This window comes from Gopherus flavomarginatus, chromosome 2 (genome assembly GCF_025201925.1).
Source record: "Gopherus flavomarginatus isolate rGopFla2 chromosome 2, rGopFla2.mat.asm, whole genome shotgun sequence".
Lineage (NCBI taxonomy): Eukaryota > Metazoa > Chordata > Testudines > Testudinidae > Gopherus > Gopherus flavomarginatus.
In genome coordinates, this window is record NC_066618.1 from 255,213,200 (window position 1) to 255,228,975 (window position 15,776).

At 43.0% G+C, this 15,776-nt stretch overlaps 1 protein-coding gene across 1 annotated transcript in view; it reads left to right on the plus strand.

Annotated features, from left to right (window-relative positions):
- SLC26A7 (solute carrier family 26 member 7) overlaps nt 1–12,261 on the plus strand; it is a 151,923-nt gene extending 139,662 nt beyond the window's left edge. The window contains exons 15-18 of the mRNA XM_050941497.1: nt 5,386–5,489; nt 6,540–6,594; nt 6,682–6,785; nt 11,819–12,261. Of these exons, the coding sequence (XP_050797454.1) occupies nt 5,386–5,489; nt 6,540–6,594; nt 6,682–6,785; nt 11,819–11,854 (299 nt within the window). The 3' untranslated portion in view covers nt 11,855–12,261. The remainder of the gene's footprint in view (nt 1–5,385; nt 5,490–6,539; nt 6,595–6,681; nt 6,786–11,818) is intronic.
- Nucleotides 12,262–15,776: the final 3,515 nt, after the last annotated feature.

Below are 15,776 nucleotides of genomic sequence, written 5' to 3' on the forward strand. Positions count from 1 at the left end.
GTTCCAAATTTTCCCATTTATTTGTAAATGAATTTTCATGCCATGGACACACACCAAGTAAAGCATAAAATCATGGCTATAAGGGACCTTAAGAGATCATCAAAACCAGCCCCCTGCCCTGTGGCAGGATCAAGTCAATCTAGACAAGCCCTGGCAGGTGTTTGTCCAACTTGTTTTTAAGAGCTTCCAATGATGGGGACTCCACAACTACCCTTGGAAGACTATTTCAGAGCTTAACTACCCTTATAGTTAGAAAGATTTTTCTTAATATCCAACCTAAATCTCCCTGGTTGCAGATTAAGCCCATTGTTTCCTGTCCTCCCTTCAGTGGGTATGGAGGACAATTGATCACCATCCTCTTAATAACAGCCCTTAACATATTGGAAGACTTATCAGGTCCCCCTCAGTCTTCTTTTCTCAAGAATAAGTGTGACTGGGTTTTTTAATCTTTCCTCATAGGACAGGTTTTCTAAACCTTTTTATCATTTTTGTTGCTCTCCTCTGGACTCTTTCCAGTTTGTCCACATCTTGTCTAAATTGTGGTGCTCAGAACTGGGACACAGTGCTCAAGCTGGAGCCTCACCAGAGCCAAGCAGAACGGGACCAATTCCTCTTGTGTCTTACATACAACACTCCTGTTAATACACCCCGGAATTGTATTAACCATTTTTGCAGCTGCACACATTGATGACTCATATTCCGTTTGTGATCTACTATAACCCCAGATCTTTTTCAGCAGTACTATCACCGAGCCAGTTATTCCCCATTTTGTAGTTGTGCATTTGATTTTTTCTTCATAAGGGAAGTACTTTGTACTTGTCTTTATTATATTTCATCTTGTGAAATTCAGACCAATTCTCCAGTTTGTCAAGCCATTTTGACTTTTAAACCTGTGCTTCGAAGTGCTTCCAACCCCTTCCAGCTTGGTGTCACCTGCAGATTTTATTAGCATCCTCCCTACTTCATTATCCAAGTCATTAATGAACTAACATTGCATGAGCACAAACAGTTCCATTTCCCCCACAATACCCTGTCAATCTTCCTTAACTTTGGTCTGGAGGGCCCCCTTGTAGAAATGAGAATGCTCATTTAGTTCTACACTTAGTTCTTGAGCTCCTTTCTGAGATTGCCACTACAGGATCCAGCAGAGATATCTCTTCTCTAGATAGGACTCTGAGGTGTGACTGCAGCACGTGTAGTCATACCTGAGCTAACTTTGATCTAGGTAGCTGGAATAACAAGAGCAGTGAGGCTGTGGCAGCATGGCCTGTAAGAGCCGACCTGGAGACCTGACTATGTGCTTGGGAGGCTAGCCTGTGCTGCCGCCTGTACTGCTGTGGGTTCACTACTATTGTGATTCAAGCTGCCTAGATGCGAGCTAGCTGGGATGTGTCTGTGTGCTACAGTCACATTCTGATCCAATGTAGCTATACTCAGCAACTGCCAGCTTATTTCAGAAGAATTACCATGAATCCATCTCAGGGTTCCATGAATCTAACCACAGGGTGATTTAAATTATTACTGCTCTGGTCCAGATTTGATCTAGAGACCTGACTTCAGCCTCTCAACCATAGGCGCCAACTCCATGGGTGCTCTTGGGCTGGAGCACCCATGGAAAAAAATGGTAGGTGCTCAGCCCTCACGGGTGGGGCGCTCCTCTCCCTTTCCTGTGGGGGGCCCCACCAATCAGCTCTTCCCCCTCCCCCAAGCACCTCCCCCCCCCGAGGATCAGCAGTTCAGCGGTGTGCCCGAGGTGCTGGGAGGGAGGGGGAGAAGCAGGGGGTGGGGCGCTGGAAGAGGTGGGGAGAGGGGGCAGAACAAAGTGGGAAGAGGCAGCACTGAGCAACAACAGGGGGACTTCCCCATATGCCAGGGAATGGAAGAGGCGGGACCAGCCACTTCTGGCCACTGGGACGCTGCTCTGCAGCATGGCAGGCTGACGGCTTCTGAGAGAGCATGGTTGGGGAGGAGGCAGTTTCCATTCCCTGCCCATGCTTGGGGACTGGGGGTGAGCGAGCCGGAGTCCTCCTCCCCCCCCAGCACGTTTCTTGCCCGCTCAGCCATGGTCCCCAGCAGTCGAGCCCAACTCTTTCCCAACCAGGCTCTCTCAGGCAGCTGGCAGGCTGCAGAACAGCTAGTGGGAGGGGCCGACATTAGAAGCAGCTCCCTCCTGCTCCCTGCCTGGGCTCCCTCCTGCCAGGGAGAGTGGTGGAACATGCCGTGGGGGCATGGGGGGGAGGAGTTGGTGGGTGGAGACACATGACCTCCCCTTTAGATTGTGCCACTCCAATACGGGGAGGCACCAGTCCTGGGCATGCTAGGGGGAAGGGTTGGAGTAGGGGAAGGGGTGGGACAGAGGGTAGGAAGCACCCCTCAGAAAATCGGAAAGTTGGCACCTATTCTCTCAACTGAAACACAAAAATTAAATGTACAGCATTTGCTCATAAAATGAGGAAATAACACAGTTGCATACCCTGATCATGCAACAAGATCTGCATCGGGTGGGCCCCTGTGCCTACTCAGAGTTCACTGCAGGATTGGAGCCATAGTTAGTACAAGACTGAAAGGTACAAAAGGATTAAAACCATGTTAAAACTTTATGGCTTTTAAAGCCATTTACAATAAAAGCAAAGAAAATGGAGATTGAAATTAACAGTGGTACCTTACTTCAGCATATGGAACAAACGAAAGGTTTGTTTTTATTTAAGACTTAAATGCTAAACCCCTCTCATACCACACTTCATAAAATGTCAGAACATAGTGCATACATTCATAGAGGCTAAGAAAAATTGCAGGCTTTTCTTTATATGGGTGACCTCAAGCATGGATGGAGTTCAGCTATTACATCTATTGTAAAAAGCTTGTTAGCATTCAGGCTATAGAGGAAAACTTGAATTTGGGCTATTATCTGACTGTTGTTAACTACTAACCTTTATTAACTCTGTTTATGATGTGTATATCGCATTAGATTGTTTTATTTGGAGCAACTGAGTGCATGGCTATAGCTGTAAAGAACAGCAATGTAAGAACTTCTAGTAAAGACTATAAAGTATTGTAGCAGCATTTCCCTAAAAGCACAGAAATGTCAACCAATGTGAAATGCAGATTTCATTTGGCTGAACTGATTCTTCACAGTGTGCAAAAGTTGTATCCATGCTGACAGCTAGCATAAGACCTATGTACTTCTTAGATCACACTTAAACCCTCTTGTGAGGATTTAAGCGGTGCATAGACCTAGTGCTCAATCTCTGCACAGCAGTGAATTTCACTTGGGTTCATTTACATGAGAAAGAGAAGAAAAGGTGGACTTCCACTTCTAGAAACCAACATAGTAGCAGAGTTTCTAGCAGCATGAGAATAAGCACCAACAAATAGTCCCGAAGTTCTTCAAAAGAGATATATGTCTGGAATATAGTTGTGGATGTTTGTGGTTATACCACTAACCTATGGACTACATTTTGATTTTAGACTCTGAGCATCACTCCAAGAGTAGCACTGGAAGGAAGACACATTATCGCTTTCTCAGCCCACGTCCAGACTAACCCGCGGCATCGGCGGGTTAAAATCGATTGCTCGGGGATCGATATATCGCGTCTAGTCTGGACGCGATGTATCGATCCCCGAGCGCCCTTACATCGATTCCGGAACTCCATCAACCCGAACGGAGTTCTGGAATCGACACGGAGAGCCGCGGACATCGATGCCGCGCCGTCTGGACGGGTGAGTACCTCGATTTTAGAAATTCGACTTCAGCTATGTTATTCACGTAGCTGAAGTTGCGTATCTAAAATCGATTTTAATACCCTAGTCTGGACGTGGCCTAAGTTCTTTCCTTTTTGCTCTAGGGGAGTAGTAAATTACCATTGGCATATACCAGCAGCAAATTGTAACATCACTGTGCCTACTTAGTTGTGCTAGCTAGTGAACAGGGGAAGAAAATCCAGCCTTGCTCCTTCCCACCCATTGTCTCCCCACTTACTCTGAAAGGGAGTAAATATATGCTGTATGCCCAGACCCAAAAGCTGTGTGGCCCATACAAGGGTGGCATACTGAGGAATTCTTTCTTGTTCTTCTGCCTTCACTCCCTTGTGTAGGCACGGAGCCGAAGTCCCAGTCTAGCGCTATATAAACATGTTTATGATGTCTGGAATGGGATTGGTTTAATAAATAAAAAATAAACATTGACACCCTGAGCTAAGTTCAGCTCTGGCATAAGCAGCTGTAGAGTATGCTGCAATAGCAATAAGGCATTCTTGGCTTTGATTACCTCTGCGTTTTAGACTACTCACAGGATGGAATTAGTGCCAATATAAATCCACACCATGCTGGAACTCTTAAGTCCCCTTAAGGATTTTAAATCTCTTTATCTATTCTGTCACAACTATTTAACTTAACACATCTTTATAGTCAAGCTCCCATCTTTTCTTGAGTGTTTTGTATGTTGTGATAATTAACTTTAAAGTTAACATTTATTCACAGTATGGCATCAATAAATATATTTTGTTTCCTACTTTTCCTTATTACAAAAGCCTTAAAATACTTAGTCTCATCCCCAAATCCAACAAAGCTGTTAAATATGTCCTTAGTTCTACATATGTGTGTCATCCATTTGATTCCAATGGAATCCTAAGAGTATGTCTACACAGGACTAAAAACCCTGCAGCAGAGCCATGGCTGGCCCAGGTCAGCGGACTTGGGCTCTGAGGCCCTGAAAGGGTGGAAGATCCCAGAGCTCAGGCTCAAGTCCAAGCTCAAATGACTACATAGCAAATTTTAGCCTTGCAGCCTGAGCCCCATGAGCCCAAGTCAGCTGGGCCAACCATGGCTTTTTTATCCCTGCGTAGCCATACTTAATAGGCTTAAACTCAGGCATTTGCTAAAAGGCTTTGCTGGCCTGGGGCCTTAGTTACGGACTGATTAATGTTTATTTGTTGCTTTAAATATGTACAGTTCTATATAAATGCTAATCATTCTTATTACAGTGGACAGGAACTATTAATGATCCAGTCCATCTCCTTGCCAGCATTCCCTACATCTGTTAGAATATTGACCAGGCTAATTTTGAAATTCATGACCAAAGAGGCTTCCCCCGTTTCCCTAGGGAGACTATTCTAGTGTCTAATATTTCTCACTGGCAAGACATTTCCTGATATCCAGCCTAATTTCCCCCTTTCTTAATTTCATCCCTTATCCCACTGATACTGCTTCACACCAATTTTTCTACTGTGCACCTGAACTGAGCTATTCTCTTGCTTGATATTTTCTCTCTATACAACAGAAAGTTTTGCATTGGTATTTTCCATTTATTTTTAGAGAAATGTCAGTATTCCTGTGGAGATTCTAATAGGCATTTCACACTTAACAGTATTTCTGTCAAATGTATAGGTGAGCTGTCATTACAGCCATGCCCCAACGAGAGATGTGCTTTAATATTAGACTGCAGTGGACTGACTTTCTTTGACTATACCGGAGTCTCTGTGCTTCTTCAGGTATTTATATATATTTTCTATATACAGAACTGGAGCCAAAGCCATGCTCTCCTCACTCACGCAAATAGGTCCAATAGGATTTCTCGTGTGAGAAAAGTGATCGTAGATTTGATCTTTAAACTGAACTGTGTTTACATCGAAAATTAATGTTTAATGGTTTGGGGCCAGATCTTCTGCAATCGCTCCCCCAAACCCCTGCTTTTTTAATCTAAAGCAGATTTAGGGCCAATATCAGACCTTGTGCAGTTGCATTGACTTCAGTGGACTGGCATGTACTTACAAGAAGCCTACTTTTGGCCCTTAGGCTTTTGGCTTTTATTTATGTGAAAATATTGCTTTCTACCTAATCCATTGGAGTTAGGATTTAGTGATCACCACATTTTGTTCACATCTGTGTTAGAACAGCACTTCGAATGGTGGAGTTCTGGCCCAGGAATGGGGCCCCTTTGTGCTACTACAGTAAAAATAATAAATCTAATGATAATAGTGATCATTCAGCTATATTCGGAAATTACTTTCCAAAAGCTAATTCCTGTTGGTGTTGTTGGGATTGAATGTAGCGGAAGATATTTGCTGGATAACGACTAAATTAGGATGGCACAAGCGGGCCCTAAATAACTTTTGCTCTTCAGTCTGACCTGCCAATCCTTGATCCGTCAAGTTCTGGTTGTAGCATCCAAGCTGCCCAATTGTAATGTGAAATGGATACGGGTGGCTGTAGAACAGATCCAATTTCATGGAAATTTCCAAACGAGAATAAAGTTGCTGAACATATAAACAAATAGCTGTATTAATTCTAAAAGGGAATGAAGGACTGTTCTTCTGTTGTATTTAACAGTGTCAGGCCATACTGGGGAAATTACTGTACCAATAGCTTAGTATTGTTTATATTATAGAATGGCTCCCTCTGGTGTCAGTTTTTGGTAAAACTTGAATCTGTTACTGCATGTTCCTTGTTTTGTTTTGAATATCTAAATTAAGTTGAGCATTTTATTCACAGTCAGTGCTTCAAACAATTTTGTAAAATCTTTATTGTTGTCACTCCTTTAGATTTACATGGATTTTAAAAACAGAAGTATCGACGTGTTACTAGCACATTGTAAAGGCAAGTATCAGGCCACAGACAAATTTTTAATAGTAATTTAAATGTTCATATTATCTTTTTAATGTTCATGTATGTGTCTTATCACAGCGTCCTTGGTAAAAGCAATGCAGTACAGTGGAAATCTAGGATCAGAAAATCCTATCTTCTTTGAATCTGTTTCCTCTGCAATTGGTGCCATTCATTTAAACAGGGTGAGTTTTAAAGCAGTGAAAGGTGACATCCAAAAGGTTCAAAGGCTTGATTTGGGTGCTTATAAAAATTTGTCACAGTATAGAAGTCCCATATATCCAGTGAGTCCTTTGGACACAAACCTACCTTTCTACCAACTCTCCCCCACCTAGGGTGACCAGATGTCCCGATTTTATAGGGACAGTCCTGATTTTTGGGTCTTTCTTACATAGGCTCCTATTACCCCCCACCCCCATCCCGACTTTTCACATTTGCTGTCTGGTCACCCTACCCACACCAAACAACTCACTCCCATTATTAATGTTTCATGTTTACAAATGACCACTGGCTGGTGTTCCAACCTCTGGACTTCACTTATTTGATTCTCTCTTCACGTCAGTCCCTCCCCTTCCTTTAGTGATGATTTATGTATCTTGGTAGCTTTTTGTGCTAGGTTCTGATGCCTCTATGCTCTGGTGAGTAATACAATCTAGGTTACACCAAAACAAAGTTACACAGGTGCTACTGAGTTCCTCAGCTTGAATTTAAAAGGGGAGGAAAGGGTAAAAGGGGGAACCCTAGGGAAGGAAGGCATTCTGGTGAGAGTCTGCAGATGAGAGAACAGATGATTCTTGAAAGGCAGCAGAGAGAGCTATGTGGGTGTGTGAGGGAGGCTTGGTTCAGGAAACAAGGGTTGAAGCTTGAACCAGTTTTTATTTGCTAAAAAACAGTTTTTGCATTCCTTGTTAAAAGAAGTATAAAACCTGCTCTTTGCTCATAATGTTAACAGTATAAACCTTTCTCGTTGTAATGCCTTTTTAACTGAGTGTACACTGTAAGCAATGTGTTTTCCCATAGCTTGATTCAGCAATACAGAGATGGCAAGAAGCCTATTTAGAGCCGCCTCCAAGAAAGATTCAACTAGTCATTGGTCTGGGTATTTCTCTGTTGCTATAAACAGGCACATTTTGCTACTTAGGTTATAAATGCCTCCTCTCTCTCCTCCACCAACAAAATCCCTCTTCATTGATCCACCCCATTAAGGTGCATTGGTGATATTAGTGTTGTGGATTACAGAATAAGAGAAATATGCTCAGTTCATTGTTTTCACACCATTTTACACTGAGAACTACAAGTCTTAGTGAAGTAGGGAACTAGGGTGCAAAACATGATGAACCTCAATGTTGCTGACTGGGACAATTACTTGTTATTTTGTCTGGTTTTGCATATAATAAGAATGTTATAAGAACATAAGAATAGCCATACTGGGTCAGAACAATGGTCCATCTATCTCAGTATCCTGTCTTCTGGCAATGGTCACTGTCACATGCTTCAGGGGGAATGAGCAGAACAAGGCAGTTATCGAGTGATCCATTCCCTGTTGTCCAGTCCCAGCTTCCGGCAGTCAGAGCCTTTGACAGGGACCCTTAGCAAAAGTTCTTAAGCAGAGTAAGCTGTCATGGGATAAGAGGGTAGGTCCTCTCATGGATCAGGACTGGTTAAAAGATAGAGAAAAAAGGGGTATGAATAAAAGGTCAGTTTTCACAATTGGGTCCACCAAGGGTTGGTACTGGGACCAGTTCTGTTCAACATATTAATAAATGATTTGGAAAAAGGGGTAAACAGTGAGGAGGCAGAGTTTGCAGATGATATAAAATTACTAAAGATGGTTAAGTCCAAAGCTAGCTAAGATAAGATCCCTTTGTAACTTTTAAAACTGCATGATTGGGCAACAAAATGGCAGATGAAATTCACTGTTGAAAAATGCAAAGTAAAGTACATTGGAAAATGTAATCCCAACAATACATACAAAATGATGGGATCTAAATTAGCTGTTACCACTCAGGAAAGAGATCTTGGGAATCATTGTAGGCAGTTCTCTGAAAACATCTGTTCAGTGAGCAGTGACAGTCAAAAAAGCTAACAGAATGTTAGGAACTATTAGGAAATGGATAGATAAAACAGAATATATCATAATGCTACTATATACTCACACACCTTGAAACTGTGTGCAGTTCTGTTTGCCTTATCTCAAAAAAGATATATATCTCTATATATGTATCTCTCTATATATATTAGAATTGGAAAAAGTACAGAGAAGGGGAAAAATGATTAGGGATATGGAGCAGAGGAGAGATTAAAAGAGACTCTTCCTCTTAGAAAAGAGATGACTGCGGGGGAGGGGATATGATAGAAGTCTATAAAATCATGACTGATATCAGAGAAAGTGAATGTGGAAGTGTTATTTACCTCTTCACATAACACAAGAACCAGGGGTCACCCAATTAAATTAATAGGCATCAAATGTAAAACAAATATAAGGAAGTACTTCACACAATGCACAGTCAGCCAGTAGAACTCATTGCCAGGAGATGTTGTGAAGGCCAAAAGTATAACTGGGTTCAGTAAAGAATTAGAGAATTTCCTGGAGGATAGGTCCATCAATGGCTTTTAGCCAAGATGATCAGGGATACAACCCCATGCTCTGAGCAGTAGCTTAGCTAGCGGGGTACAGGAGAAGCAGCCACTTCCCCTCAGCACATTTTCCAAAAGCAGTGCTTGCCAGGCCGGCGCTGGGGACAGCACGGCCAGAGGAGCTATGGGGGAGGGGCGCGGTAGACGTGGCTGGAGAAGCGAGGGGGCCGGCTCCTCAGCCATCGCGCCCTACACTCAGCGAGGCCCCAACATTGTCCCAGCCACCATTAGCAGGCCCTGACCACGCCGCGGGATCGCACACAGCATCCTGGCCGCGCGCGCTGCCCTCCCTGCTGAGCCTCCTGCCCCCCAGCCTGCCCTGGGCACATGTGGTGCATCCCACCACTAGTAGGGAGCCCCGCGTCTCTCCCACTCGGCTGCGCTCCAGGGGGTCCTTCCCGGCCGGGCAGCCGCCACTCCACTGGGAAGGAGCCCCTGGAGCACAGCTGAGCGGGAGAGGCACGGGGCTCCCCGGCAGTGCCGGGGATGTTTATCAGTTCGGGGGACCCCGACCGGCTCCTCGCCCCTGTTCGCCGGCCACCCCGCCTGGGACAAGTCTTGCTTCCGCAGCCCCTCTCCGCCGCTTGTCTCCGGCCAGCGGCCCACGTTCCCGGGCCGCGCTGCCCACCCAGGTCCTGCCCACTCCGCACTGCAGCACTCCTGGCCCCAGCCAGCCATGGCCCATGTGCCCAGGATGCTGCACAGGGGCGTCTCCTCCCCAGGCCCGGCTTGGGATCCAATGGGGCAGTGAGGGGGCTGGGCTGGGGGCAAGGATTTGGGGAAGGATCCAATGGGGGAATGAGGGGGTGGAGTCGGGGCTTGGGAGGCGAGACCAGAGGAGGGGCCAAGGGGGGGGCACCTTTTTTATGTTTGCTCCCCCTACACTTAGAACCTGGCTACGCTGCTGGCTCTGAGTGTGTTAAGTTATAAAACATAATGCTTTGTACTTAAAAGCAACTTTCATCTAAGGCTCTCCAGATGCTTCAACATTAATTAACCCTCAATACACACAGAGGCAGTTGGTGGCAAGCTGGGAATAGAATCCTGATGTCCAGTGCCACCCTCCTCTAGTGATGCTGCAAAATGCAAACATTTCAGAGGTGCCTTAAAGAGCTTGAATGGGCCCTCAAAAACTTGGATCCTGGACCAAGTTCCAATCTGAACCAGGAATTGATTTTTGTTATCTACCTCCACCACTATGTCTGGGCTGCTGCTCACCACTCATTTGTCCTCCCAATAATAGGGATTATCTTCCTAAAGAGACTGATAAAATTTGCCCAGATGTTCACCTTCTAGCTCCTCCCTTCTCCTGATCACCTACTTACCATTCATTTGTTAGAATCCCACAGACCCTAGTGCTATCTGCTCCAACCAACCGCTCCCTTCTCTGCTGTGAGCCAGTTGCACTGTGGCAAGTAGAGTTACTATTAAAAACTCACTCTTTACTACAGAGTTATTTCTTGTTTTGTGTAGGGGAAAACTGTGGTAGCTACTGGTAACTGTTGGCAAATGTGAACTTTTTAATGGCAACTATTGCATTTTGTAATATTTCCCACACTTAATTGTACTTCACAGTACATTGCATGTCTAGGAGCTACCCCGAGGTGTGTAAGATCATAGTGCTGCATTGTGGGACTCATCATAGTCAGCTATTCATCACAGCAGGAGGAAGGAAAGAGGATGGAGTACTTGAGGAAAGGGAGATGGGGTGTAGAGCGACAGGAAGGACACATGCTGGGCAGGTAGAAATGTTGAAACTTATTAGATTGGATTGTGCCTTATGCATTAGTCAATGACTCTTCACCTTCCTTCCTCCAATCTTCCTGAGCAAGGAACCAGGGCAGTTAAAAATGGCCCAGACGAGCCAAGGAATTCTTAAAGGGCTTGAAAAATGTTCAGGCACAATCTGTCCCCAAGATCCTCCAGAGTGTTGCAGCCCCACATACACACACCCCCAACTCAGGCCAGTGGTTAAATGCTACAGTTGGCCCATTATACTTAACTTGTGTGAAGGAATTTCAAACCTCAACAGAGAGCATTCAGTTTACTGGAATTAGGTGTCTTGATATGTTCCTTGTTCTCATTACTCCTGGGGATGGGAGAAGATGGCAGAGAAGTAGCATGGGGGGAGGGGAGATGAGGAAGACACCACTGGTAATGGGGTAGAAGGAGTTCCTACTGATGGAAAGTGTCTGTGTGTTTTATTTTATGCTTGAGCCTCTGCAGGACAGAATAGTTTTGCACTGCTAGGGAGGGGACAGGCTGGCATAATGGTTACCTCCCACGTCAAACTCTGTCATTCTGAAATATCAAGGCTCTGGATATCTGATTTCCAGCAGTGACATCATACTGTCTGAATTTCATTAATGATGCCAAAAGGCTTGTGGCTCATTCGTTGTTTTGTTTATAATGAGGATGAGCTGGATAGCCTTTGGATTTCTCTCTCTGTGCAGTGCTTGATGTAGATTTTTAAATGAGGTACTTGCTTTCCTACTGTTTCGTGTGCTTTGCACTCACAATGTGGATGATAATTTGGTAATACATGATAATACGGTGAACCTTTCTGTTTCTTCAATTTTAGAATTTCAGCAAACTCAGTGATCACAGTGAAGTGTGAAGTCTACATGACGCAGGGTGGCTGTTTTGATCTGCTAACATACAGAATGAACTACACCATTGCTTTTCCTTACATCTTTTTTCATGAGATCATGTAGGTAGTATTTTGTATGCCAAATATGTTTAATAGACATCAATGCTGCCAAAGAGTTCTCTTCAGATACTGCTGCTGAGAGAGTGTTCATACAATGGGTTCTATTGTGGATATTTATAGTATTTTTGTACACATTTAGATACAAAATATTAGAAAGCAGACATGGGATATCAAGCTTTTATTACAGTGATTTATATTGTTTTAGCTCATTCTATAGTAACTTAATTTGTAGCACACAATTATAGTTTTGTGTATGGAAGAGTAAGACATTATGAACTTTTGCAAATAATCTGTAGTCACTGGTGCGGTATATGCAGTATATTTTGTTTCAAATATCTGCTTTAATCCTTTTCTTCTTAAAACCAAACACATGCAATAGCAATATCATATTGTATAACCTTGTGCACTTAACCCAGTCCTGCAGTTCTTGCAGACTTAATCCTTGTATACTATTTAATGCCTAATGGGAGATCAATGGGAATTTTGGATGTGCAAAGAATATACTGGCTTAGTACATGTTATCATGTCTCCCTCCAGAGACCAGTGCCAGTGACTATTACAGCTTGCTATTTTGTTAAACCAAAGGAGTTCTTTAGTTAAGTGGAAGAAGAGGCTTTTACTTTTGGTTCTAAAGGTCCTAGGTTTGATCCTCACCGATGCGTGTGGAGTCTGCATACATATGTGACTCTGGCTCAATACACAGCTCAAGCCCAAGAATATTATGGGCCACACTCTCAATTTGTATAAATCCACATAGCTCCATTGACTTTAATGGAACTGCACAAATTTACACCACTTGAGGATCTAGCCAAAACATCATATCATGGAGCAGATTTTCAAAAATAGGCCTAAAATTCCACATGCAGGACATATATTTTAGTGGGTAAATGAGCAATTGCCCACTACGCAGGTGGGATAATGGTCTGTTCAGCTGCCCAGGTGCACATGTAAAGGTGGGTCTTGTACATAGAAGCAGATGCATGAACATTTTTGGGGCACCAATTTGAAAATTTGGCCTTGTAAATTCTGGGCCAGATTTACTGGAGTAAATCAGTGTGCGCTGGAGTAGGGCAGTGTACAGTGTAATCTGTCCCTCTGTAAAATTGAGAAATTGGCCTAATTTATTATTAATCTTATGATTAAAAAATGAAGTGATTACTAGAGTGCACTGATAGCTGTGTGTTATCTAGTTCCTTCTTTCTAAAGGTAAATGTTAGTGTCATTAAATTAAGTCCCCAAAGCATCGCAAAATAAGGCAAGATGACTCTTTGTAGCTAGTCTGAGGTACCTTCAGTGCTTTATTTACACTTTACTGATTTGCTCTTTAGTCAGAAGTACTGAAGTCTGTCTCTCCCAAGAGATTATTGGTGCCACATCACAGAGACAGCACCCTCTATTTAATTTTCAGGTAGTTCATTTGTATTGTAATGTACTGGATAGTGTGTATATATCTGATTGCTCCTTTACTGGATGGAATCACAGCTGCTCCACTGTTTGTTATTGGCGCTAACCTGTTAACAGTTAAAGGAAATTCTCTTTTAGTTCAAGTGCTGCTGCTTGTTAGGAATCTGTCCTTCTGGACCAGAATCATCTGAGTTCTCTCTCCCTGTTCCAAATGGCCATGATATGCAGTGTAGAGACAACCAGGAGAAGTGGGGAAGGAGAAAGGAAGAAGAGGGCAACAGGTATGGACCTCAAGGGGTAGGCATCTCATGTCGAGGGAGAAGTAGCCCCACTGAGGAACTAGTCACTCAAACCTCAGAAGAGGCACACCAAAAGGTTTACGAACCTGTTGGAGAACTCGGTTTGAGATTTGTGCTGGCTCTGCGTTTAATCACAAAAGGTTTGAGATTTTAACATAATTTTTCATCAAATTTTTAAAATTTGCTTAAAAATCAGGGGAAAAATGACATTTTTGCCACAATGGTTTCTTGTTTCAGTCAGCCCAAAGTTGTTCTACTAGTTTGAGGTCTGACTGGAGTGTCATTAAAATTTGCAATATGTTATAGATTGTTGTAAGCAGCTGCGACAGTCACATTACAACTGAAAACAATGTGCAATACAGAGGAAGATTATTCCAAAAACATTTACAACATACAGTGCTGCTATATATTTATGTATTTGAGTTACGCACAGAATAAAAGACAAATGCGCTTACATAAAAGGGTCCAAGAAACCACAGTTCAAATATGTATCTTGAAATATGTTGAATAATGCTGTTTATGGTTATAGGTATCGTGTGGTATTTGTTGATCTGTGAAACAACTGCAGTAAAATGTGAGGGTCCAGTAAGTTATATAGCCCAGCATGAGCCTACTTAAAAAATAGAAAGCAAGAGGAAACGGGAGGGCATATATTCCCGACACCACTCTCCCAGCCTCACTCCGAGCTGTGGATTCCTTCCCCCATTGACTTAAAGGGATAGAAGGCATGAAAGGAAAGTGAGCAGGACACATTACTTCTAAGAGTCATTTTGGCAAAGCAGAGAGAATGGTAGTGTCAGGCTGCCCTGTTCAGATGGAAGAGAACAGGCAAGATCAAAGTCCAGGCAGCCAGTTCCTGGCAGCAGAGTCTGGCTAGACTTTCCCTGCTACACCAACTCCAACCAGTTATCTCCAGCAGATGTATGTGTTGCAGGAGGCTAGGGAGTATCACTGGTTCCCGACCCTCTGCATGTCCATGCCAAGGATGGCTTTTCCCTCATTTTTGTTCTGTCCCTTCACCTGATTAATAAAGATTTTGGGAAATGGAGGTGTATAATTCTGTATTTCACAGGATGTAGGGGAATCCTGGAGTTGTTCCCCTTAGTGCCTTGCAGATGGTCAGAAGTTTCTTAGTCAGACTTCATTAAGGTTGCATTGATAAATGGTTTGTAAAGGGTTGATTAATAAATGTTAAAAGCATGTTACAGGCATGAATAGTATATTCTACAGGTAAGTACATCAGTGGAAGATCAGTGTTCTAGATGGTGCAAGCAACCTCTTACCTTGTTGAACTCTATAACAGTCTGTAACAATTGATTAATTATTTACTAAAACAGCTACTAATAATTTATTAACTCTTTGTAAACTATTATTTAATGTACCCTTAATTGTGGAAGCACCACTTGTAGTTCTGTAGTTAAGTTTTGCACATAAGCAAGAGGTTGATCCTCTTCTTTATCTATGAAAGATGCATCTCCTCCCCCAAACTGCAGCATGTACTCTTTGAGTACAGAGTGCATTTTCTGAGAACTTTAAAATAAATTGATTAATGAGTTTAACTGAGAAGATAATTTTAAAAAGAGGGTTATTTAAGAAATTCAGCACTCAGCATCAGAACATTTTTTGTTTTTGAAGTATCTTAATAATGGAACAACAAACATGCTTCAAACTTCCCTTATTGTTAAAACTCCCTGAAATCTTCTGCATAAGATTCATTTGAAAACATTTGGTAGGATTAATGGTCATTATTCCTTGTTATTCTTCATAGCTAGAAGATCCTCTTATAACAGGTACTAATGAATAACATTCTACTACAGAGAATTCAACACAGAACTACCCTCTTTCAAAATAATTTCCATTTCATTATTTTCAGTGAGACTAAGGTAATGCCTTGCTGTATGCAGTCTTGTTGTAGCTGTGTTGGTCCCAGGATATTAGAGAGACAAAGTGAGTGAGGTAATATCCTTTATTAGACCAACTTCTGTTGGTGAGAGACAAGCTTTTGAGCTACACAGAGCTCTTCAAGTCTGGGAGAGATACCCAGGGGGTATGTTGCTGTAGTTTAGACACCTGCAGCTGGCCCATACCAGATGACTTGGGCTCGTGGGCCTTGGGCTAAGGGGCTG